The sequence below is a fragment of the Marmota flaviventris genome, chromosome 8 (assembly GCF_047511675.1).
Source record: "Marmota flaviventris isolate mMarFla1 chromosome 8, mMarFla1.hap1, whole genome shotgun sequence".
NCBI classification, from domain to species: Eukaryota; Metazoa; Chordata; class Mammalia; order Rodentia; family Sciuridae; genus Marmota; species Marmota flaviventris.
In genome coordinates this window covers 131,473,630-131,500,234 of record NC_092505.1, presented here as the reverse complement: position 1 = coordinate 131,500,234, position 26,605 = coordinate 131,473,630, and the positions used below count along the sequence as shown (strand labels likewise).

Genomic DNA, 26,605 nt, shown 5'->3' with positions numbered 1-26,605 from the left:
CTGGGGGACTTGAGTGACTAGAAGATGAATGATACCCAGTACCTGCTCTTGAGAAAATACAGTTTAGAAACTGTATGAAATGAAAAACAAAATATTGAGGGGCTGGGGTTGTGGCTCAGTGGTAGAGCGCTTGCCTAGCACATTTAAGGCCCTGGGTTCGATCCTCAGCACCACATTTAAAAAAATAAATAAATAAAACAAAGGAAAACAAAACTACAACAACAACCAAATATTGAAACAACCACAAAATATTGAAATAGGGATAGGGATAATTGTGATGAATTTTAATTCTTGGGAATTTTAATTAAAATTGAAAAGGCTGGTTTCATTTATGTTACTTCATTATTATGATTTTTTTGAGAATGTTCTTCCTGGTTTATGTTTTTGTATTCGTTTTTAAGACTGGTGTTTACAGAGTGAATGAGCATTTTTATTTAATGGCAATAAAGCATGGACGAGTGCAAGCAATGTTGTCAGTCACCATAAACACATCCTTTTCTCCTCCCCTTGCCCCCCTTCCATGGCCCCAAGAGAGTATTAAATGCTAGAAAAGCTGATTTGTCATGGTGCCCTTGAGCCTTCCTGTACTCTAGGGAATTCCCAAAGCTCAAACAGCTTCTTAAGTGATGAAGACCAGAAGGAAAAATTGAAAGGACCAGCCTCGAAGGTTTTGCCAGGTAGGAGGAATTTTCTTTTCTTAGGGATAGTTTTATGGATGGGCACTCTTTAGTTTGTTTCTATTTATTTTTACAAATGCATTTCATATTTTTCATTAACCTAATGAGAGAGACAGAGACGTGGAAGTCTAAGTATACATATGAGAAAGAGAAATGAGAGACACAGAAACTGAGACAGGGATAAAGACACAGAGAAAAGAACCTAAAAGAATGTCTGTTAGATACACAAGAGAAAGAGAGTGACTTTTTACCCCTAAAATGAAAATTGTGGTAAAAAGGGATCTGAAACTCTCTGAACTTCTGCTGAACAAGAAGAAATTAAATATTTTGAGATGAACTCAGAATTTACCATTAAGGTGGAAAGGGGAACTCAACTTATGGGGATTCAATCATATTTCATGAATTATTTCATTGAAACAAAGCTTTGGGAGATTCAAAAAATTGGAGATGAGTGTTAGAATGGTAAGGCCAAGGGAAGAAAAAAGCATTGAAAACTTAATGAATGAACAGGCTTAGTGGAGACATAAGACCCAGATAAAAAAATGACTCTCCTTTTCAGAGCATTCCCAAGAGTAATGGGGGCAATTTGAGTTAAAAGTAGAAGTGGTTTTCTTCTGTTGAGCTTACAAGGATTTGTGTGATTTGCCTATAGCTTCCCTTTCTACTTGACAGCTGTATACATTTTTGATAAATAAGTTAAATGATAATTTAAGTTTTGTATGAAAAGTTCAAATGTCACTTGGCTGAAATCTCAGCTATTTGGAAGGTAGAGGAGGAAGTTTGAGGTTGGATTGAGCAACTTAATGAGATCCTTTCTCAAAAAGAGTTGGGGGGTAGCCCAGTAGTAGAATGCTTGCCTAATATGTACAAGGGCCTAGGTTCAATCCCCAGCACTAAAAAAAAAAAAAAAAAAAAAAAAAAAAAAAAAATTCAAATGTGCAGCAAATTAGAGTTCACAGATAATATTCACCATTCGGATTCTACCATTAGCACTTTCATGGAGGTGTTTTATCAGCACTCTATCTATGTACAATCCATTTTATTTTTCAATGCATTTTTCTCTTGAGATGGAGTCTCACTATGTTGCCTGGGTTGGTCTTGAATTCATTGGCTCAAATTAGCCTTTCTGTCTCAGCCTCCCATGTCTGACTTTTAATGGTTTTAAAATAAATGATACACACTAGTATACTTCTCTCTCAACATTTCAGCATATTTATAATTTACTAGCATTGAAGAAAATTTTATATGTGTGTGTGTGTATATATATATATTTTTGTATGTGTGTGTGTGTGTGTGTGTGTGTGTGTGTGTGGTAGTACTGGGGCTTGAACCCAGAGCCTATGCATGTGAGGCACACACTCTACCAACTGAACTATATCCCCAGCCCCCAGAAAATGATATTTTTATAAAGAACTTTAAGAAAAGTTAATGTGAGGACTGGGATTGTGGCTCAGTGGTAGAGTGCTTGCCTAGCATGCATGAGACACTGGATTCCATCCCTAGCACCACATAAAAAAACTAAATAAGCATAATAAAGGTATTGTATCCATCTACAAATAAAAATGTATATTTGAAAAAAGAAAAAAGTTAATGTGAAATTGATCAGAATTGGATTTGTTTTTGGTGTGGCACTAGAGATTGAACCCAGGGGTGCTCTACCACTGAGCTACCTCCTCACTCCTTTTTTTTTTTTTTTTTTTTTTTTAATATTTTGAGTCAAGGTCTTGCTAAGTTGTCCAGGCTGGCCTTGAACTTGTGCTCCTCCTGCCTCAGCCTCTTGAGTTGCTGAGATTGCATGTGTGTATCACTGTGCCTGGCTAGACTTAGATTTTATGTATAATTTTTAGGTGGTCAGGGTAGATTTGTTTACATTTAAATTCATTGAACAAACAGAGGTGGGGCAAAAGAATAAAATATTGGATGTTACTTATCTATAGACTCCATAGGAGAAAAAGTTATTACTCTTTTCTTCTATTTTGTATTGATCTTTAGAGGCTAAGAAATAAGCCCAAACTACAGAAGGGCCCTTTTAAAAATTTTAGGCTCTGAATATGTAGCCCAGTGACCTTTGGAAGCAGTCTGCCCTCATAGAGTTCTATCTGGTAATTTTGGACTCTCAGGAATGAATTTTCTGGAAAACCCTATGGAAGTATTTATTTTACTACTGGCCAAGAGTAATTGAGCCCTGTCAACATTTTGCAGAAACAGCAAAGATGGCACATTACAGGGACATGAGAAGTGAAATGATGAAATCAGTCTGATATTTTGACCTTAAATATTCAGAGCTCCAAATTGTAACTTCCTTTAAAAAGATCACACAGGAAATTGTTTTCCCAGACATTCCAAGTTAATCTTGTGGCTTATGTTTGAACAACAACTCACTACCTAAATGAATGTTTATGGCCATTTTAGAAGATTCATCATTACAGCCACATCTTGCCTCCTTGGACATGGGTTACAGTCACAGACTGAATCCACTTTAGATTTCTTTGTGGTCTTAAACCAAGTCCCCTTAAAATACTCTGCCTGTACTCTAGCTTACTAGTTTCACAGATCCACCAAGTGTTTTGTGCTATTTGTTCTGATTATATGTATATATATTTTTTAATTTTGTTTTTTTTTAGTTGTAGGCAGACACAATATCTTTATTTTTATTTATTTATTTTTATGTGGTGCTGAGGATTGAATCCAGACCTCATATGTGCCAGGCGAGTGCTCTACCACTGAGCTACAATTCAGGGGCATTCCACCACTAAGCTTTAGCTGAGGCTGGCTTTGAGCTTGTGATCCTCCTGCCTCAGCCTCCTGAGCAGATGGAATTACAGGCATGTGCCACTGTGCCCAGCCTTCTGATTATATTTTTTATACACAAATTAAAAGTATAATTATAATTAAAGTGTAAAAGAGAACTCAATAGGATTTGATTCCTCTGCTTAACCAAAATAATGGTCTAGGGTAAATGGATCCTCCCCAAAGAACCTCTAAACCTTTGCTTAGAATATTTTAAGGGGCTGGGGCTGTGGCTCAGTGGTAGTGCACTTATGGCATGTGTGAGGCACTGAGTTTGATTCTTAGCACCATGTATAAATAAGTAAAATTAAGGTCTATCAACAACTAAAAAAAAAAATAAAAAAGAATACTTTAAGAAAAGGAAGTTTTTCTATTTTTCTCCAACAAACAAATTTATTTGACAGCTATTTGTTGAGCACCTATGATGTGCTAATCCCTGGAGATACTTTGTGGAAAACAAAAGGATTCATTTTGATGTGTGTATTCTAGCTAGAGGTGAGGGCATGAGCATGGATCATTAATAATAATCATGATGAATATTGTAGAGAACATTAGAAGGTGGTAGGGAGAAAGGAAAAGCAGAGCAGAGTAAGCGGGGTGAGGTATATTGGGAGAATGAAGGTGGGTAGCAATTTTGGACAGAGTGCTCAGGGTGAACCTTACTATAAGGGTGCCATTTGAACAAAGACCTGAAAGGAGGAGAGGGACTTGGTTGTGGAGTTATGGGGAAGAGATTCCAGGTAGAGGAAACTGCAAGTGCAAAGACCCCAATGTAGGAGGTGTGTCCAGCTTGTCTGAACAACAGCCAATAGGCCAAAATGATCTGTGAGAGACAAGTCAGAGAGAAAACTGGGGGCCAAGTCACTTAGCATCTTGTAGGCTAAGTTGTCTTTTCCTCTGGGTAAAACAGGAATCCATTGGAAGTCTTTGAGCGGAGTGACTTAGATTTTAAAAGCATTTCCCGGGATGTACGTTGAGAATAGACTTCAAGGACAGAAGGTGGAACAGGAGGAGATCCATGGAGATTTTGCAGTCATTAGGCAAGAAGGATCATGGTAGCTTGGCTGGGATGTTTGCAGTAGAAGTGATGAGAGATTGTTAGTTTCTGGGTAAGTCTCTTTGAAGGTAGAGCCCACAAGATTCCTGACATGTGGACATAGGGTGTGTATGAGAAAGGAGTAATGATAACTCCATGGTTTTTGGTATGTAAATAAATGACTGTATTGAGAGAAGTTAAGGAAGAAAAAAAAAAAGGGGTGTGAAGAATGAAGAGATAACTGTTTCAGGCACTGCGTAATAAAAGTTAGGAAGACAGAGTCTTCACAAATACCAGTTACTCATTGAAATAAGTGTGTATGATTCAGAGGAAGAACACAAAGGAGTGATTTGCCACCAGGCTTGCATAAGGGAGGTGATGTGTGAGTGGGATTTCTAAAGATGAACAGAGGTGCCGTGTGTGTGTGTGTGTGTGTGTGTGTGTGTGTGTGTGAGACAGAGTATGCACATGTGCACAAGTATTGGAGCCGAGGAGTGATGTGCTGCATCTAGGGAGAAGGAGAGAATAGTGATGTTTTCAGAATCTGTAAGATCTGAATGAACTTGGCAGAACCTATCTTCTAACTATGGGACCTTCTCAAAATTTTGTAGCCTAGCCAATCCATCTTGCAGTCTATAAAGAAATATTTTTTAAAAAAATCTTCTTTAGGGGCAAAAAGGCTTGTGTTGTTGTATTTAGTGTTTTTTAAAATTTGTCTTTTAAGAAATTATTGAACATTATATAAGTCCTAAAAAATGATGTAAAGAGTAGGTCAATGGTGCTTTATGCTGAGATTCTGGAGATAAAATTAAAGGTTCATTTCAACAATCACAGCTAATTTAAAGACCTTATTTCACCTGAGTGACTACACTGCCTACCAGCTTGGTGTCCCACCTGGCACCTGGATCCTTCGACATAGGGAAGCTCTCTCACTGCTGTCAAAAGTCTGCTATAACTCAGAATCTCACTCATTTGTACTGGAGCAAAAAATGTGGTCAGCTCTTTGATCAAGCAAAACATTTCTCTTGGAATAAAAAAAAGCTGAGGAAGGGGCTGGGGTTGTGGCTCAGTGGCAGAGTGCTTACCTAGCATATGTGAGGTACTGGGTTCGATTTTCAGCACTACAATAAATAAATAAAAAAATAAATGAAGTAAAAAATTTCATCAACAACTAATAAAAATAGTTTACAAAAAGCTGAGGTTTTGTTCTGTCAGTGAGAAAGGACTACATTTTTGGGATTTTTGTTTTGTAGATTTTACTTGACAAAGGCAGTGGTGACACCTCCAATTATGTGGCTTTTTACAAAATCCTTCCTCCTCCATTAGCTCATGCTGTGCTCACAGTAACTCTGCCCTGTGTTGCTGGCTAAGTATCATTACCTCTATTTTGTGGCAGGCAGAGCTGAGGCTTAGAGAGTTCAAGAAACTCTATAAGAAACCACATAATAGAAATGTGGCAGGGCTGACACTGAGCCAGAAAATTTAAAATCAAGTTCTTTGTCATTTTCATTTTACCACACTGTAATCTCACTCCAGTTTCTGGAAAAATATTCATCTTTAAAAATTTTTTTAAATTCTTTTTTAAAAATTATTTATTTTTTAGTTGTAGTTGGACACAATACCTTAATTTAATTTATTTATATATATGTGGTGCTGAGGATCAAACCCAGGGCTTCACATATGCTAGGTAAGCACTCTACTGCTGAGCCACAACCCCAGCCCTTCTTTTTAAATTTTTATTTAGAGCATTATATTTATATACATAGTATCTGGGCTCCTTTTGACATAATTATACATATACATAATTTGATTTCAATCTCCATTCTCCTCCCTCTCTTTTCTCTCTCTTTTACTGGTCTTCCTTTCACACCTTTATTTATTTATTTTTTGGGTACTTGGGATTGAACCCAGTGGTGTTTTACCTAGCTATATCCTCAGCCCTAGTTGTTATTATTATTATTATTATTATTATTATTTTTGAAACAGACTCTTGCTGAGTTGCTGAGGGCCTTGCTAAATTGCTGAGGCTGGTCTCAAACTTACAGTCTTCCTGCCTCAGCCTTCCAAATCACTGGGATTACAGGTGTGCATCTCTATGCCTGGCTATTTATTATTTATTTCTATTTCTATGTACCAGGGATTGAACTCAGGGGCACTTGACCATTAAGCCACATCCCCAGCCCTATTTTGTATTTTTATTTAGAGACAGGGTCTCACTGAATTGCTTAGTGCCTCGCTTTTGCTGAGGCTGGCTTTGAACTTGTGATCCTCCTGCCTCCACCTCAAAGAGATGTTCCCTTTGGTACATTTATATATGTATACAACATGACTCTGTTATATTCATTCCATAGTTCTTTCCTTATCCCTTCCTTCTTCCCTTTCTTTCCTTCTCTTACTTCTACCCCACTGATCTTCTCTTTATCTTTATGATATCAGATTCCTTCCCTCACTGCCTTCTTTCCCTTAATTTTGCTTTAGATCCCACATATGAGAGAAAACATTTGACCCTTGATTTTCTGGGACTGAATTATTTCACTTAGCATGTTTTTCCATTTTCATCAATTTACTGACAAGTGCCTTACTTCATTCCTTTTTATGACTAAGTAAAACTCCATTGTGCATATATACCACATTTTCTTGATCCATTTATCTGTTGATGGGCATCTGAGTTGATTTCATTGTTTGGCTCTTGTGAATTGTACTGCTATAAACATGGAGGTGACTATCTTGCTGTAGCATGCTGATTTTAGATCTTTTGTGAAAATATTAAGGAATGGGATAGCTAGGTCACATGGTGGTTCCATCCCTAGTTTTTTGAGGGCTCTCTACACTGCTTTTTAAAGTGGTTATACTAATTTGCTTTCCAAAGTGATTGTACTAATTTGATTTTCTGAGTCTGGATAGCATAGCATTTATTATTATTCATATTCCTGATAATTGCCATTCTGACTTGAGTGAGATGAAATCTTAATGTAGTTTTGATTTACATTTGGAGAAATCTTCTTGAAGAATATACAGGAAATAAAGGATGGTGGACATTACCACACATTACACAACCTGGCTTTATCCTTCCTCATCCTATGACCTGCACTTTCTAAAATTTCTGGTGACAGAAAGTAGAGGGGTGACAAGAGTGACCTGGCCTGCCCAAGGTTATTGGAGAAGGCTGATCTTCTTAGTGTTCATTCCTGAATGAACATGCCCTAGAAAGGTAGCCAGGCTCATGAAATGTGATGATGGAGTTTATAGACCATACAGAAATTGAGTTTGAGTATTCTTTTTTCCTTGGATTAAATCATTCAGTAGCTTATTCAATCATTTATATTTCCATCATAAAAAAGAAATAATGTACTGCCGTGTAGGTGTGTGAGCCTTGTGCAGGGTTGGCAGAGCCTTAGCGATGAGGGATGCAGTGGCTCTTAGACCCTGGAACAGGACACATTCTAGCACTGGCTCCAGTTACAAGATGGCGCACAGCATAGTAGGAGCTTGGGTCATGCACAGTGGGGGGCAATTTAGACTCTTTCCCTGGAGTAGTGCAACCTCAGGAATTCCAGGTGGCCCACCAGGCTGAGTTCAAGGCCTGTACAGAGTGCAGGATTCTCCAGAAGTAAAGACTGTGTCTGTGCAGTGATTGGGGCCACTGGGCCCTCCTGTTTACTTTTTCCCTTCAGAGAGGTCTGTCCTGGTTCAAACTGATCTTGACTTGGGGAGACGGGGTGGCAGAGGCAAGGTGCTTCGTTCCCTTCTCTGTGTGGCCATCTTGAGTTTCTGTACTCTATGGGATTTCTGCCACTCCTGCTATACTCCAGCACTGTCTTTTAGTCACCCTTGTAAAAATATAGTTGTTTATTCATTGTTTGGGTCCTTTCTGTGGGGGTAGGGCTGAGGATTGGGCACTTCTAGTTGGCCAGCTTGCCGATGTTACTTTCAGCAAATGGCATAAATGATGGATGAGCCAGGCAATATGAGGAACCAGAGAAGTCAGGATATAAAGAGAGCCTAGGATAATTACAAACCATGATTCTTTTTTGTTCCAAAATTTTAAACTTCTCACAAATTAATTGTGTGCCAATATTTTAATTACCATGGCTGATTAGAATATCATGGCCATTAGCACCAGTTTATTGCTTTGCAAACAGTTATGCTAAACTCTGGCATTGCAATCCTTGTCCCTTGCTGGAGGAAAGCTCCAAGATCTGTGTCGTCGTTGTCTTCTTCTTCTTCTTCTTCTTCTTCTTTAGCCTAATGAGACATTAATTGTCATTGAAATGTTTGACATAGCTTCCCTCAAATATTTTACAACAAAATTGTATATATATCCAAACCATCATAAGATTTATGAATGGGCACAGAAAGCAAATGGTAATGTTTATAAAATAGGTTAAAGCTAAACTTTAGTCTTGTTCTTACTTTCAAGCATGCTGTTTGGATTTTGACATGATGTGTACAGAAAAGTCTGTTCATGTCCCCCAATTGTTTGCCTTCTGGAGCTTCCTGTCCAGATGTGGTACACTGCAAGTCTTTCTTATAAGGAATCTGAAAGTCCAGAGGAAAAAACCCTCAAAACACAAAAACCAAACAAACTTACAGATAATGAAGTATGAATGGAAAGAAAATGGAAAAAATCTATTAGAATTATTTTTTCACATTTTTGCATTGTTTATTTCATCCAAATATTTTGAAGCTTCTGATTACCTCAGCTGTGTATATCCAAAGAAAACATTTAAAAATTATTTTTTTCTTTCCTTTCTCCATTTCGTTGATAATAGACACTTGCCTTTCTCTGTGTGAACTAGAAATGCCATTGAAGGCAAGTGCATAGAAGAATGTTTTAATAATATGTTCCCTTGGATTAGCTCATCATGAAAATTCTTGGGTGCCAAGAATTCTTGGACTTACTGAATCAGAAACTCTGGGTTCTGATTGCTTTTTTTTTGGTGCTGGGGATTGAACCCAGGGCCTTGTGCATGCAGGGCAGACACTGTACTGACTGAGCTATATCCCCAGTCTTCTAATCGATTCAGATGAAACACTCAGTTTTTTTTTTTTTTTTTTTTTTTTAATCTTTTTCCTCTGGTACTGGGGATTTAACCCAGAGGAACTTTACTGTTGAGCCATATCCCCAACTCTTTCGAGACAGGGCCTCTCTAAAGTTACTGAGGTTGGTCTTGGACTTGTGATCCTCCCGCCTCCGCTTCCTGAGTCATTGGGATTACAGGTTTGCGCCACCATGCCTGGTGCAACACTCAAGTTTAAAAGCCACTGACACAGAACATTAGAAGTGGAGGATTTTCATTTTATAGCTGAGTTCACAGAGGGAGAACAAAAACCTTGAAGGTGTGTGGCATAAAAAACACTGCTGATTTAAATGAATGAAGTTAAGGTTTATGGTTGAAGACTGAAAAATTCTGCCTGGGTTCCCTCTTCTAGCCCACCTTCTCGGCTTAGGAATTATAGAAAACCAAAAGTCTCTCAGAGACTGACAATGTCCTAAGAGTTTAGATAGTACAGATGTGGGAGCACCGATGATGGCGTCACAAATGTCCCACCTCTTCACAACCTTAGGTCCTGAGGCTGTGATTAAGCAGGCTCTCTCAGGGCCATCTAGTGTCTCTCTTGTGTCCTTGCACATGCTCTTCTTTGGAACTTCCTTTCTCTGCCTGCTCTCCAGAAAATTTCTTTTCTTTTTGTAGTGGTGCAGGGGATTGATCCCAGTGCTTCAGGCATTCTAGGCAAGCACTCTACCACATCCCTAGTTCTCACCTGCAGATTTCTGCTCTTCCTTCGACTCTTACCTTCAGCATCATCTGCTCTGCGAATTCATCACTCAGGTGAAGAGAGACACTCACACACCTTGTTTCTCTGCACCTTGCAAAGATTTCTCTATCATTCTGCTCCTCCCACAATATTGCAATTTATCTCTTTCTCCATTGGACTCTGAATTTGCTGAGGTAAAAAACATGGTTTCTTTTAATCGGTGCCTGACATATTGTGTGGCAAACAATAAACACTGCTGAGGAAAAAAGTTGCAAGAATATTTCAATGCCGTGTTTCTCTCTCTCACTTTCTCTATGAATTATTATAAATTTTTCTGTACATTTAAGAGTACATGGCTGGCATTGAAGCCCTTTGTCACATAATGTACCAGAGTATCTCTCTCCCTCTTTTTTCTTTTCTTTTCTTTTTTTTTTTGGTACCAAGGATTGAACCCAGGGGTGCTTAACCACTGAGCTATATCCTCAGTTCTTTTTTATTTTGAGATAGGGTCTTACTAAGTTGTCCAGGCTGGCCTTGAACTTGTGATCCTCCTGTCTCAGCCTCCTGAGTTGCTGGGATTATATGAGTGCACCTGGTTTATTTAACTTTATTATCCTGAGTTTTTCAAAAATTTATTACAATAAAAAAATAATGATGGTGCATGAATTTATTTTGGATCATTTTTCTTGGCACTTTCAAACTCCCAAGATCTGTACCCTCATACAGTCCTTAATTCACTAAAACAGTTTGTTATTTAAGAGACATATAATAATTTATTTACCATGAGGTGAAAACTTATTGGGAGTTGAATATTTATTTATATTTGGTACTGGGCTTGACCCCAGGGTGCTTACCGCGGAACTATACCCCTAGTCCTTTTGATTTGTTTATTTTGAGACAAGGTTTCACTAAGTTGCTTAGGGCCTCACTGAATTGTCCAGGCTGGCCTTGAACTTGTGATCCTCCTGCCTCAGCTTTCCGAGTTCCTGGGATCACATGTGTGTGCCACCATGTCAGGTGAGGATTGGATTTTTTTTGGGGGGGTACTGGGGATTGAACTCAGGGGCCCTCAACCACTGAGCCATATCCCCAGCCTTATTTTGTATTTTATTAAGAGACATGGTTTCACTGAATTGCTTAGCACCTCACTGTTGCTGAGGCTGGCTTTGAACTCTTGATCCTCCTGCCTCAGCCTCCTGAACTGGTGGAATTACAGGTGTGTGCCACTGCGCCTGGCCAAGGATTGGATATTTAAAGTTTTTAAAATATCTTCCCTTAAATTACTTATCTGACTTCCAGAGAAGGTGTTAAGGGGAGGATTATGTCGAAAATGAGGAGCGGAAGCTGAGCACAGTGTCTACTTGCTTGTAATCCAGTTATTCAAGAGGTTGAGCTAGGATTGCAAATTTGAAGCTAGCTTGGGCAAAGTTAGTGAGACCCTGTCTCAGAATTAAAAACAAAACAAAACAAAACAACACACAAAACTAAAAACACCAAAAGGGCTGGGGATGTAGCTCAGAGGCAGAGTTCTTGCCTTGAAAGTGGGAGGCCTTGGGTTCGATCTCCAAATACCTCAAACAAACACACACACAGACAAAACACTGAGGAACAGAGAAGTCTAACTGTATCATATTTGTTCATTGGAAAATCACTGGACCAGCCCTTTGGGGGAATGTTTATAACATAGTAGTCAATAGAGTTGGTTGCTCAAATCAACTGTAAGACTTCAAGAGCCATCACATAAACCCTGAAAGATGAAATGGCTTGTTCAAATTTACAGAGCAAATGGCCAAGCTGAAACCAGAGCCAAAGCCTAAGGGCTGCCTTTGAAGTCAAGTCTTTTCACTCTGTTTTTTTTTTTGGTGAGGGCTATAAACAATGAAAAAGATGTGGTTGCCTCATATCTTTGAATCATTCTTAAGGAGTAAATTGAGCATGAACAGTAGATCCGGGTCTTTAGGGAAGCAGGGCAGCCATACCACTTTGTGGAAAGTGGAACTCAGTTGTTGGTATCTGGTATTTCTGGGCACAGTGATGGTTATTTCCACATAATATTCCATCTGAAGAGCCCAAGGCTGAAATGGATGTGAATACTATAGAGATTCTTGCTTAAACTCTTGATATGTTTAAAGAAATGTTCTTTAACATTTACCAATTTTTTAAATTGTTTCTGGTATAGTAAAATTTTTCTCCCCAAATATATCATTCAGTGCTCTAAGCATAAATGAGCCATTTAGAATTCTATTCCCTGCAGTACCTAACACAGAGTTTGGAAAAAAATGTTGCTCCTTTTAGATCTAACTGATAAAAGAACTTGGATCTTCAGTTTACATTTTTACCCCAGGCTAAATTTCTCCCAGGTCTTTATTTGACATAAAGTAGACTCCAAAGTTGAATGACAAGTCTTGACTTGAAGATTTTCACTGAAGGGTCTGAAGCAGATGTTTGATGTCCATTCAGGCACTGGACCTGTAATCAAGTCACCTGGGGGGTGTGGGCAGGTCTTGGCAGCCCATAGCTGTGTAGTTCTGGTATACTCCTTAACCTTTCTTGCACCCAATTTCTTCTATTTCCATCAACAAAATGAGCACAGTAATGCCTGATCTGCTGGCTTCTTCCAGGTTTGAGGTGAGAAATATGAAGATATTAGCAGAGTAACTTACAAAACAGCAAACAAAGAGCAAAAATTAAGTGAATGAATTAAATCAAATCATACAAATTATGCAAAAATTATTTCATTAATACTTAGGCAAATATCAGTTCCTCTATTTCTACAGACTCTAGAGTTTCAAGTTAGGGAAAATTCTTTTTAAATTTTATATCATGAAGTTCCAAGAAGATTATTATATTATTTAACAAACAAAAGAGTTCTTCCTCTTTTGTTTGTTAAACAAACAGGCCTGGGTTAAGTATTAATGAACTCACTGAATCCTGATGACACCACGAGGTAGGTGTATTTGGGGAAACTGAGGCACAGAGAAATGAAACAATTTGCCCAAGAACCATTATTGAGTAGTAGATCTGAGGTTCAAATTCAGGTAGTTTCTCTCCAAGAGTTCTATATGTGCAACTGGATAGCTAAGAATGAAAAGATGAAGTATCCCCTGCCCACTTGGACCCCTCGTTCAATGTGACTACTATGTTTTTCTTATTTTTAAACAAAGGTACTTTCGTAGAGTGAAAAAGTAGAAATGGAATCGAGAACAGATGATTTTAATGTGTGCTTTGGATATGAATTCACTTAGGGGAAAGGGTGGTCATGTTCTGCTTCTGCTGGGAGTTTATAAAATGTTTTTGGGCTGTGCTGATTTAATCAGGCAGATGTGCTCCTGAGATATTTGAATATTTTTTGCATGCTACAAATGTTTATCAGGTCATCAAACTCTTGTATAAAAATGCAAGCAAAATCATTGAGACATGTTTATGTTCCACCAAGTGAATTCAGCATGTGAAACAGAAGTTGTATCCCATGCCCTGTATGCTTTCCTCCTTTTATAGCCACATCTGGACAACTTTCAATAGACAAATCTGAGGTGTACACTGTGGGTGTTTATAGAATTCTTCCTGAGTCAGATCAACAAGACCAGTTTCCTTGCACAACTGAAACAAAGTGGCAACATTTCCTTCTTATTTATTTATTTTTGGTACAAAGGATTGAACCCCAGGGCATTTTACCAGTGAGCTAATTTACAGTCCATCCTTTTAATATTTTATTTTAGTTTTTTTTTTTTTGGGGGGGGTACCAGAGATTGAACTCAGGGACACTCGACCACTGAGCCATGTCCCCAGCTCTTTTTTATACTTTGTTTAGAGATAGGGTCTTGCTGTCTTGCTATGTGCCTCACTAAGTTGCTGAGACTGGTTTTGAACTCGTGATCCTCCTACCTCAGCCTCTCAAACCACTGGGATTATAGGCACGTGCCACTGTATCCAGCTTCCTTTATTCTCAAAAAGCATCTGTTGGTTTGGGGGTTTAATTGTTCTTCTTTTTCTTTTATTTATTCTATTTTGTTATACATGATGGCAGAATGCAATTCATTTCATATTGCACATATAGAGCACAATTTTTCAAGACACTGATTGTACACAAAGTATTTTCACACCATTCGTACTTAGGGTAATGATGTCTAACTCATTCCACCATCATTCCTACCTGCTTTTCCCTTCTTTCCCCTCTCTCCCTTTGCCCTATCTAAAGTTCATCCATTCCTCCCATGCTCCCACCCACCAATCACCATTATGAGTCAACATCCTCATATCAAAGAAAACATTCAGCCTTGGTTTAATTGTTCTTTTAAAAAATAATGTTATTGAGATATAATTTACATGCAATGTGAGACACTCCTTTTTAGTGTAAGAAGGCACGATTTTAAATCACAGGGTTTCTTTTTCTTTCTAGGGTTGCATCTACAATGGAGACTTGGAAGATGTTTTTGGCCACCATCTTTCTTGCAGCTAGGTTTGACTTCATCAGAGCACAGAGGATTGGTAATGCATGGGATTCTTTAAGATCAAATGATTACCTTGCCAGGAACCTGGTGTTCTTGACAATCTTAGAAAATATTTTAGGACCTTCATACTTAGAAAAGGGGAATCAATTCATTGAAGGAGAATTTAGTCAGAATCTGGGAGCTTTTGTTAAATGATGGGTACTTGATTTTTTTTCAATACTTAATCTCAAATGACAAAAAAAGGGATATTAAAAGTGCCATACTTCAGAATGTATTATCAGGCTCTGAAGTGCTTTTGTAAAAAGGGCCTGTTCTGCATTCTGCTTTGTTTCTATGGCAGAGCTGTTCCAAGGGGATAATTGTCATCATGAGATGGATAGCTTCACTGAATATTGGTGACACTGCTACAATTTTTTGTAGTCATTTTAACAGTGTTGAGACTTTCAAGATGAAAGTCATATCAAGAGAAGATTGTTTGAATAGCCTGAAGCCCCTGTGAGACACTATGAGGTTTAAGTATTCAAATATAATTACATAGACTGTTATTTGTTGGGGAAAAAAAAAACATGAAGCTCTCTAAATTTTCCCTTTGTCCCTGGCTCCCATCCCTGTGAAGAGAAGTGGTGGTAGTCGTCTTATAATGTTTCAAAATCCTAAAACTACAAAGAACTAATGGAGGGCTTAAGAAAGTTACGAGGTATGAAAATGTAATCCTCCTGGTAGTTGCACATGATGGAACCAATACTTGTCTGAGAAATATTCCTACAGCTGGGAGATTTCTTCTGCTTGGAGAGGCCAGGGAAACACTTCATAGCCTGCATTTGACTGATCCTGAAAGAGTTGTTTCAGGGACAAACCAGTAAGCCAGCCCTAGAACAGTCACTGAGTTATTTTTTCCCAACAAGATTGCAAAGGAATCTGATTGAAGGGTCAAAGCTTAATTCTCCAGAAGTGACAGGTGGATTATTGTCTCTGGATTGGATTAGACCAACTTCCTCCAGTCCTTCTCTGTCTAAGCTCTCATTTGGTCTTTACTTTTCTAAAACATGAATTCCCCCGCCCCTGCTTTGGTTCTGAGGATTGAACCCAGGGCCTTGCAATTGCTAGGCAAATGCTCCACCGCTGAGCTACATTCTCAGCCCTTTTTGTTTTATTTTGAGACAGGGTGTCCCTAAGTTGCTGAGTCTGACCTTAAACTTTTGATCCTCTTGCCTTAGTCTCCCAATTCTCCCACATCGATTGCAGGCGTGTGCCAACTACTAGCTTGAAACGTGGATATTTTTTGATATATTTTAGATGGACACAATACCTTTATTTTATTTATTTATTTTTATGCCTAGAGCATGTTTTAGGCAAGTGCTCTACCACTGAGCCACAACCCCAACTCCTGAAACATGGATTTTTAATTTAACTTTCAGGATATGGACTAGATGTTAGGAGACCTGGCTTTTATCTAGCTCTTTGGATTTACAGTTGAGTTTTTCCTTTTCAGGTCTTATTTTCTTTCTTTGTGACTTGAGAAAATTAGATTGCTTATTCTATGCTTGTGCTGTCCAACGCAGTGACTATTAGCTGCATTGCCTGCTTAAATCAAAACAAATTAAAATGAAGTAAAATGTAACATGTAGTTTCTGGCTCATACTAGCAACATTTTAAGTGCTCAGTGGTCACATGTGCCTTGTGGCTGCAAACATTGCATGGATAATCTCACAGGATTATTTTCAGCTCTAAAATTTTGATTCCTATGTTTTCATTGCTGTTCAAGATTTCCAGCCTTATAAGTGCTCTCCCTTCCTGCCCTCCCTCCTTCCTTTCTTCTCACGATGTGGGCAGTTAGCTGTAGCCCTGGCAGCAGCTGGGAGAATAGGTGTGCCAGCCAATAAAGAGGATCTAGGTGGGCACCAGCAGTGCTCACTACTCTTAGAAAGCTGTTATTTTTATTTTTATGTTTTAAATTTTTTTTTTATTAAGTTCAAGGGATGTGTGGAGAGCCAGGAAAAGGAATCTGATTGAAGGGTCAAATGTCTGTCAGAAAGGAACGAAGGGTGGCAGGGGACTAGATGGGCAGCTACAAGGAATCAGAGGAGATGATTGTGTATCTCGGGCTGTATGCATACCGGCATCCATTGGACTTGTGGGGGGTAAGGCACTGCATTGGGAGAGATGGACTTCCAGCCAGTAGATGTCAACTTATAATATTTTATCTTAAAGCATCTCTTTCTCAGTCTGCAGGAAGGCCTCTGTGGGAGATGTGGTATTTCTGGTGGACGCCAGCAACAACCCCCAATATGCCCGCAGTGTGCGGAACTTCTTGAACATCCTGGTTAACAGCTTTAATGTCAGCAGAGAGACCATCCGGGTGGGTCTGGCCCAGTACAGCGATGCACCCCACTCAGAGTTCCTGCTTTCCACCTACCACCGCAAAGTCGATGTGTTGAGACACATTCAGAGGCTTCAGTTTAAGTCTGGGGGAAACAAGTTGGGCCTGGCTTTGCAGTTCATTCTGGATCACCACTTCCAGGAGGGAGCCGGGAGCCGCGCAAGCCAAGGGGTACCCCAGGTCGCCGTGGTCGTCAGCAGTGGCCAGGCTGAGGACCATATTCGTGAACCTGCTGAGGCATTTAAGAAGGCAGGCATCCTACTTTATGCAGTTGGCATTGGAAATGCAGCTCGGGCAGAGCTCAGGGAGATTGCAAGTAGTCCCAAGGAGAAATTTATCTCCTTTGTTCCCAGAGTCTCTGGCCTGGTCAGTCTTGCCCAGAAGCTGCAGCCTGAGCTGTGTGATACTTTGGCAAAGGCAGCTCAACCTGTTGACCCTGTATCTCCAGGTACACAAACTTCTCCCTCTCCCCCCTTTTTTTTTAAAATTTGAATGTCACAAAACTCAAAGCATTAGCTCTTATTCATCTCTCTTTCTCTTCTTATTTTCCATATGTGTGCATGTTTAATTTTGAAATTAAAATTTCATTAAGTCATTAGTATATTGACATAAGGATGTAGTATTATTTGATTCTAGAATGATATTGTTATTCTTAGCTTAACTTACCCATATTGTTTGGATGTGAGTGCAGAATAGGAGAGTTTTCCCAGAAAGTGTGCATATTTCACTGCCAGTGTTTGGTATAATATACTGGTTAAGAGAAAAAAAATTAGGGAAAGGAAAGATCTGGGTTCAAATTCTAGTTCTCTGCATTCTACCTTTTTTTTTTTTTTAAAGTAGAGATTGAACCCAGGATGTTTTACCACTGAGTTATATCCTTAGTCCTTTTTATTTATTTGTATTTTAATTTTGAGACAGCATCTTGTTGAGTTGCTGAGGCTGGACTTGAACTTGCAGTCCTCCTGCCTTAGTCTCCCGAGGTGGGCATCATCATGCCTGGCTAGTTCTCTACTTTCCAAGTGTGTTATCTTGGACAAGTAACTTAATCTCTCTGAATCTAAATTTTCTTTCTGGGATGAAACTTTCTGTCTTAGAGAGTTATTGAAAGCATTAAACAAAATTGTGCAAGAAAAGTGTTTAGCACGGTGTATAGGCAACCAGAAGTGCCCATAAGCATTTCCTAGTACTACCTGTCATTACCTGTGTTGATGATGTACCTTTCATCTGCTTTGTACTTCTATTGGAGATGGGACATAAGCTGGAGAAAATTCTTTATAAGTTAATTACCAAGCTCCCATAATAAAGCATACTTTGCTTTATTATACTTTGAGCAGAGAAAGAGAAAATTGCTTGTGTGTTCCATCAACACCCACAAGAGGATGGAGCCTTCCTTATTTATTCATTATTTTGGTATATTGTATAGAGTAGGTGACACTTTGGACTCTTTGATGCAGAAGTATGAGGTTGTAGTTCTGCATTTGCATGACCAAATAAATATTATATGTCTTATTTTTCTATAGCACTTTAAGGTTTACAAAGAGGTTTTGTAAACATATTAATAATAACTACCATTTGCTTGGTGCTCTGTAGTTTTCAAAACTTGTTTATTTTGCTCATCTGACTGATCCATCATCCCAACTTTGTTGGATATGTAGGTAATGAGTATCATTATTTGCATTTTTCAAATGAGAAAACAGGCCAAAGGGTAGCACAAGACATGCAGGACAGAGCTAGGTCTTTTAATCAATCCCAGGTCTTTTACAGCAGGTGTGTGAGGTAGTGTTCTCAGAAGTAGAGCCTGAGACAAGGATTTGGATACATGTGGTGTGTCACAAGCAAGGATACTGGGTTTGGGGGAACAGAGAAATAGAAGAATGTAGGGAAGGGTGTGATCTCAGGCAAAAGTTTCATAAAGAGCAGTTTCAACCTGATACTGGAGGGGAACTCAAAAAATGTAGATGATGCCTCAGAGGTGTATTGACCCTGAATCTGGGTCAAGCAAAGATCTGGCCTTTTTTTTTTTAAATTTAAATTGTGAGTGAAGAAGTTCCAAAGGCTGGAGGGAACCTTCCAAAGAGCAGTGCACAGAAATAGTAAAAGTAACCCAAAAGGAACTGGGAGGAGCACAGATATTGTCTACTATTGTAGACTATCTTATTTTATCCTCCAAACAATCCCATAAGAGTCTGAGGTCTACTATAAAAAATTCAGAGAAGAAAATTAAGTCTTAGTGATAAACAGGTCACAAAACTGCTAAGTGGTAGCACAGCGATGATACATATCAAGGAACATGGAACATGTTCCAGTTTTCTGCCCTGCTGATGCTAGCACCTTCCTTTTGTGACAGAATAGGAGGCTGATGGCTTATTCTGACCAGAAAGTTCATTTTTCAGCCTGATGCTAAATTTACACAAGTGTTTTCCTTTTTTAATAAGATTCAAGGGATCATCCAAGTGGATTTCAATGTCGGAAGTTATCAGTAGAACAGGTCTGAAGTACTGGAAGATTATGGAGTGGAGGAAAGTGATGTCACTCTGAGCACACTGGGGACCACTTAGTATCAGCTGCCTGCTATTACAATTCCTTTCTGTGCACCACTTAGCACCATTGATTCTCAGTATTTTGAGTAAAGACCCAGTGACCCCCATGCCTTTTTCTCTCTCTTTTGCAGCTTGCAGAGAAGTAGCCCTAGCAGACATTGTGTTCCTAGTGGACAGCTCTACTAGCATTGGACCCCAGAATTTCCAGAAAGTCAAGAACTTCCTTTACTCCATTGTCTTGGGGCTTGACATCAGCAGTGACCGGGTCCAGGTGGCACTCGCCCAATATAATGACAATATCTACCCAGCCTTTCAGCTGAACCAGTACCCTCTGAAGAGCGTGGTCCTGGAACATATCCAGAATCTTCCCTACCGCACAGGAGGCACAAACACAGGGAGTGCCTTGGAATTTATCCGGACCAACTGCTTGACTGAGTCGGGTGGCAGCCGGGCCAAGGACAGGGTTCCTCAGATAGTTATCCTGGTGACAGATGGGGAGTCAAATGATGAAGTTCAGGATGCAGCTGACCAGTTGAAAGAAGATGGAGTTATTGTATATGTGGTAGGAGTCAATGTTCAGGATGTCCAGGAATTACAAAAAATAGCCAGTGAGCCATATGAGAAGTTTCTCTTCAATACGGAAAACTTCAACATCCTGCAGGAATTCTCAGGAAGCCTTCTTCAGACTCTGTGCTCAGCAGTGGAGGGTAAGATAAAAGGTGAGAAACTGTGTCAAAACCTAACATTACAACCAAACCGCTTAACTTTAATATGAGCCAACATATCCTGGGCATCATGGGAGGGCAGGAGAAGGAATGTCTATTATCTGTGAGGAATCTGGGGAGACTTCCTAAAGGAAGGGGTGTCTGGGTTGGATTTGAAAGATAGATGGAGTTCTCATAAGTAGAAAAGAAGAAAAGAACATTCTACCATGTTCAGAGGAAACAGCATGGGTTTTAGAGTCCAGAGTGGCTGCTTTTTAATCTTTCATTTACCATATTTCAGTTATGTAAGCATCAACAGCAGTTTCACCTCGTCAGTTTCCTCACCTGCACAATGAAGATAATAGTACTTGCCCAGAAGAATGATCTATGAGGACTAAAATCAATAGTATATAAAAAGCTTTAATACAGATTAACTATTTAGTAATGGTCAGTTTCTAATGCTTGCTCCATTGGTTGAAAAAGAACAATGGAAAGGTTCTAATAAAGCAGAAAATAGAGAGCCTTGTGAAAGATCCATACAGAGAAGGGGGGAATGCACAATATATATATAAATATTGTGTAGATGCAGCACCGCTCCTTCTCACATGGGCCACACAAAACCATCCTTGTGTGAAATTTTCACAAGAGCTTGATTTGATTCACTTTCTCCTCTATGTCTTCCCCTCTTCCTCCTTTCTTTACTTTCAGAATACACTAAGGCCTATGCAGATGTGGTCTTTCTTGTGGACACCTCCCAGGAAACATCAAGGGCCAGTTTCCAGTGGATGCGGAATTTCATCGCCAGAACGGTTAGCATGCTGGAGGTTGGCAGGGACAAGTACCAGATTGGACTGGCTCAGTATGGTGACCAAGGTCACACTGAGTTTTTGTTCAATACCTACAAGACCCAGAATGAGATGATGTCTCACATCCGTGAGCGCTTTGTGCTCCGAGGTGGCTCCAGGAGGACGGGCAAAGCTCTGTGGTACCTTCATCAGACCTTCCTCCAGGAGGCAGCAGGAAGTCGGATTCTACAGGGCATCCCTCAATTCGCAGTGGTCATTACCTCCGGCAAATCTGAGGATGAGGCCTGGGATGCTGCGCAGACACTGAGGGAGAAGGGCGTGAAAGTTGTGTCTGTGGGTGTGCAGCAGGCTGACAGGGGAGAACTGGAGGGCATAGGGTCCCCAGCGCTTGTATATGATGTGCAGGGAGAAGATGGAATCAGACAGATATCACAGGATGTGAGTATGGTGATCCAAGGGAGTGGAGAGCCAGAGTTCAGGACTCAGGCTACGGAGGAAGCCATAGTAGGTAAGGCTTGATTCCTGGCTAAGTGAGCCACTGGGAGGTCTCACACTCTAGGAGGAAAATCTGTGGAAGGATCAGAGAAAGGGGGCATTCTGGATTCCTTAGTAGTGGGGTATTGACATCTGTGGATAGGAAAAGGAAGCCTGGGATGCCTCCAATACACATCTTGTATTAATTAACTCTGATCGCTATAACGACACTGCATAACAAACCATTTGAAAAGTCAGTGGTTAAAAAGAATAATTTATTCTCACGGATTTGGGCCAGTTGATCTTAACTGGGCCCAACTGATAACTTTGCTGATCTCACCTGGGCTCATTTGTAGACCTGGAATTTGGCTGAGGGTTGACTGATTTAAGCTTGGCTCTTCTCCGTGTATCTCTCATCATCTTCCTGGGCTCATCAGGCTAGTCTGAGCATATTCTTTCCATGGTAATTGCAGAGGTGCAAGAGAGAAACACAATCACATAAGTACTTTTCAGACTCCTTTTGTATTTATGAACATTCCATTGGCCAAAGAAAGTCAGATGACTATGTTAACATCAGTGGATTGGGAAAGTATATTTTTCTCATGGAAATGAATATTTATTTATTTATGTATTTATTTTTGTACCAGGGATTGAACCTGGGGGGTGCTTAATCACTGAACCACATGTCCATCCCTTTTTATATTTTATATAGAGACAGGGTCTTGCTGAGTTGCTCAGGGGCTCACTAAGTTGCTGAGGCTCGCTCTGAACTCAGGATCCTCCTGTCTCAGCCTCCAGAGCCACTGGGATTACAGGCGTGCACCACCAAGCCCCATGGAATTGAATATTTCTGAACAATAATACAAGTTACCATATACATTTTCCAGGATTAAAAAGCATTCAGGCTTTTCCCAAGGGATTAAAAAATCTTTCCTTAGGTTGGCATTTGAAGGAAGATGCTATGAGTGTTTTGGGTAGGACATTCCTAGTACAGGATTTTCCTGGGCATCATCTGAGGTGTTGCACCCCTGATTCCAGCCAGTAGCATCTCCGATTATTGTGCAATCCAAAACACCCTCATATAGTCTCAAAATGTCCCTGAGGAAACGTGCACTATTGGTTGGAAACCACTGGGCCTTATCTCCTTCTAAGTCTTTTTACATATTCTACTCACCAGCCAAACTGAACTATTCAAAAGATTGCCATGTATATGTCTTGCTTTCCCACCTCTGTCTCTGTCTTTGAACATCCTACTATCCTCCTGGAATACCCACAGTCAAAATTTACCTTTCAGGCTGGGTGCAGTGGCACATGTCTGTAATCTCAGCAGTTTGGGAGGCTGAGACAAAAAGATCGTGAGTTCAAAGCCAGCCTCAGCAATGGTGAAGTGTTAAGTAGCTCAGTGAGATCCTGTCTCTAAATAAAATACAAAAATAGGGTTGGGGATGTGGCTCAGTGGCTGAGTGCCCTGTAGTTAATCCAGTACCAAAAAAAAAAAAAAAAAAAAGAAAGAAAAAATTTGCCTTTCAGTTCTTAAGTTATCTCTTAGTGAAGATCCTTTGATTTGTACATCAAAAGGGACCTAGCTGTCCTTTTTCTGAAGTTGTTTATACCTCTCCCCTGACCTCCCAACATCTGGAGCTTGGGAGCTTTGCAGTTTTATGAACACATATGAGACAAGAAGAGCATAAATCAGCACAGTAACAAGGAGCCAAGAACCTGATAGGTACTACATTAAATAGAATTAGAGCACAGGGAGGCCTACTGGAGAACGTGAAAAGGAAGGAATTGCACTGGTCCTTTAAGTAGGGTGTTATTTTGATATATGCGGAAAAGGGAAGGGGGCACTTTTGGTAAGGGGAAGAGTCAGGTAAGGGTTTCTCACTCCTGATAAGGATGTGAAAGTGGAAATAGTCTGAATAAATGTGGAAGAAAGTGAAAAACTGTACCAACTGGGACCAGAGGGAGCGTTTAGGAGCTTTAAGGGATGAGAGTAGATTAGGTAGGATGTGCCCTGATTACAGGGTCCCAAGGCACCAGAAGTAATTGGAGGCTTTTAAGCAGGAAAAGTGGCACGATCAAGAGTAGTCCTGAAGAGAGCCTTTGGCGGGCATGCTGGGTTCTAGGTGGCATCTAAGACCCAGAAAGTATTTAAAGCTGAAACGCCATCTGGTCACATGTGGAGAGTGTCAGGGCCCAGCCCAACCATGGCTCTGATAATCATGAAAGAGATGAATCCTGGAGACAACTTGAAAGGAGAATAATAGTACTTGGTATCATTAGGGGAAGGAAGGGAGAAGCCGAGACTTCTGGAGTTTCTAGAGGAAGTACTCAAGATTTGTCAAAACCAGGGACAACACCCTTTCTTAAAACCCAGTGTTGATTGTTGATTCTTTATATAAAAAAAAGGACCATAAGGGAAATTAGAGGACACCAAGAGACCAAAGAAAGTCAAAAGTTTACTCCGTGGCCCTGTTTTACCTTCTCTAGATCCTATTTCACAATATTCAGTTGTCCATACACCGATTTTAGCCCTTGGTATATATCATTTTGGTAGATTTCTTTTATCATGTATCAAAGCAGATGGACCCCCATTGACATGTAAACATGGCGGGCTTCCCTACATTGGGCATTGCCCTAAATAGGAGGGGTGTTATCTGAATTCTGAGTGGCAGGTAGTTTATGCTTCCTTCTTCCATTTGAGGCAGGCAGAAGGGGAGGTCCTTTTATACCAAAATAAAACAGTCAGCTAACCCAATATTTGGACAAAGATTTTTTTTTTCACAGGGCCTTATAACATTTCATATCACCTCTGTTGAAATAACATGAGAGTTATCATAAAAAGGTGTACAGATTTGTTTCACTTTGCTATTTCCAACTTTCATTAAGTGAGGAAAAATATTATTAAATGGAGGAAGTTTCAGATCTATAAAAGAGAATTTGTCCCAAGACTTCTTGAAACTAGTAAAACAAAGGAAAAAAAAAAAAACTAGTCTAGACTAATTCTTCTAAGACACTTCGATAAGTTGAAAAATGATCTTCAGTACTTTAGTGTGGATATTCTTATCTTTACATAGTTTGCAAATGATGTGACTATTCTTTCTTGTGAGAATTTTGAGATAGTCATGAACCCTGTGATGTTCTTTGTCAAACAAAGGCTTCCACTATATTCTAAAGTGCATGAAGTTGGGAAATGCAAATCAAAGCTTGCTGATATTTCATTTCACTCCAGTTAGAATGGCAGCCTTCAAGAATATAAGCCCTAATAAATGCTGGAGAGAATGTTGGCAGGATGGCAAATTAGTACAACCACTATGGAAATCAGTATGAAGGTTTTTCAAAAGACTAGACCAAATGACCCTGCGATATCATTCCTCATTATTTATCCTGAAGAATTAAAGTCATCACACTCTGGGGATACATACATACCCACTGGGGAACCAGCCTAGGTGTCTGTCAATGAATGAATGGATAAAGAAAATATGGTATATATACTCAATGGAGTTTTACTCAGCCATAAAGAAGAACAAAATTATGTCATTCACAGGAAAATGAATGGAACTTGAGAGCATTATGTTAAGTGAAATAAGCCAAACTCAGAAGGTCAAAAGTTGCATATATTCTTTTATAAGTGGAAGCTAGAGAGGAAAAAGGAAAAGAAGAGGGGGTGTCTCATGAAAAGCAAAGGGAGACCAGTAGAATAGAGGAAAGGGAGTGGGAAGGGAGGAAGGGAAGGAAAGAGGAAATACTGGGGAATGACATTGACCAAATCATATTGTTATATCATGTGTATGTATGAATGTAACAGTGAATCCCACTACTACATATAATTATAATGCACCAATAAAAATTTGTGGAAAATAAATAAAAACTCAAAGTGCAAAAATGAATGAAGTTCGGATATTATTATAATTCATAATAACCAAAATATTATTGTAGTAGATACATATAACTTTATATGTGAATATTGTCTTTATTTTTCTGCTCTCATGCAAGTACACTTCTTTCTGTTTTGGTTGTTTACAGCATGTCCAACTGCTATCCCAGCTGACTTAGTATTCCTCATCGAGGAATTTAGCAGGGCTAGGCAATCCAACTTTCAACAAGTTGTCAATTTCCTAAAGACGACTGTCAACTCTCTAAGCATTCGTCCTGATGCCTTGAGAATTGCCTTGGTTTTCTACAGCGAGGAACCACGACTTGAATTTTCCTTGGATACATTTCAGAGTTCAGCCAAAATCTTGGAGCATTTGGACAAATTAACTTACCAGGGAAGAAGAGGAAGGACAAAGACTGGTGCTGCTTTGGATTTCCTGAGGAATGAAGTTTTCATTCAGGAGAAAGGTGGCCGATCCCACCAAGGTGTGCGGCAGATAGCTGTGGTCATCACAGAAGGTTTCTCTCAGGACAATGTGTCCAGACCCGCTTCTCACCTACGCAGGGCAGGGGTGACCATCTACGCAGTTGGTACCCAGCATGCCTCAGACAGCAAGGACCTGGAGAAGATGGCCACATATCCTCCTTGGAAGCATGCCATCCCCCTTGAATCTTTTTTGCAGCTCTTCGTTGTGGGAAGCAAGCTTAAGAACCAGCTCTGCCCTGAGATTGTGGGCAAGAAGGCGTTCTTTCCTGGGATGGGCTATGCCCTACGAGAAGGTAGGGAGGCCTTTTCCAAATTTGATTAATTTTTTCTTTTCAAAGTTTTTACTCTGCTTGCTCTATGTACCTACCTCTCTACCTGACAGAAGAGAAAAAATTCCAGAGTCCATTTGTTAAAAGAGAGAAACCCAAAACTTAGAAATTTCTGTCTTTATTTTTTTTCTTCTTAAGAATATGAAGTAAATAGTGAACATTTTTTTTTTTTTTTTGGTTCTGGAGATTGAACTCAGGGGAGCTCAACCACTGAGCCACATCCCCAGCCCTATTTTGTATTTTATTTAGAGACGGAATCTCACTGAGCTGCTCACTTCCTCACCGTTGCTGAGGC

The 26,605-nt window shown here is 39.7% G+C and overlaps 1 protein-coding gene across 1 annotated transcript in view; it reads left to right on the top strand.

Moving 5' to 3' along the window:
- The first annotated feature begins 662 nt into the window (after positions 1-662).
- Positions 663-26,605, top strand: part of LOC114091369 (collagen alpha-4(VI) chain-like) — a 103,710-nt gene continuing 77,767 nt past the window's right edge. The window contains 6 exon segments of the mRNA XM_027933853.2: positions 663-677; positions 14,663-14,751; positions 16,940-17,542; positions 19,766-20,353; positions 21,047-21,652; positions 25,645-26,225. Coding sequence (XP_027789654.2) covers positions 14,676-14,751; positions 16,940-17,542; positions 19,766-20,353; positions 21,047-21,652; positions 25,645-26,225 — 2,454 coding nt within the window. The 5' untranslated portion in view covers positions 663-677; positions 14,663-14,675.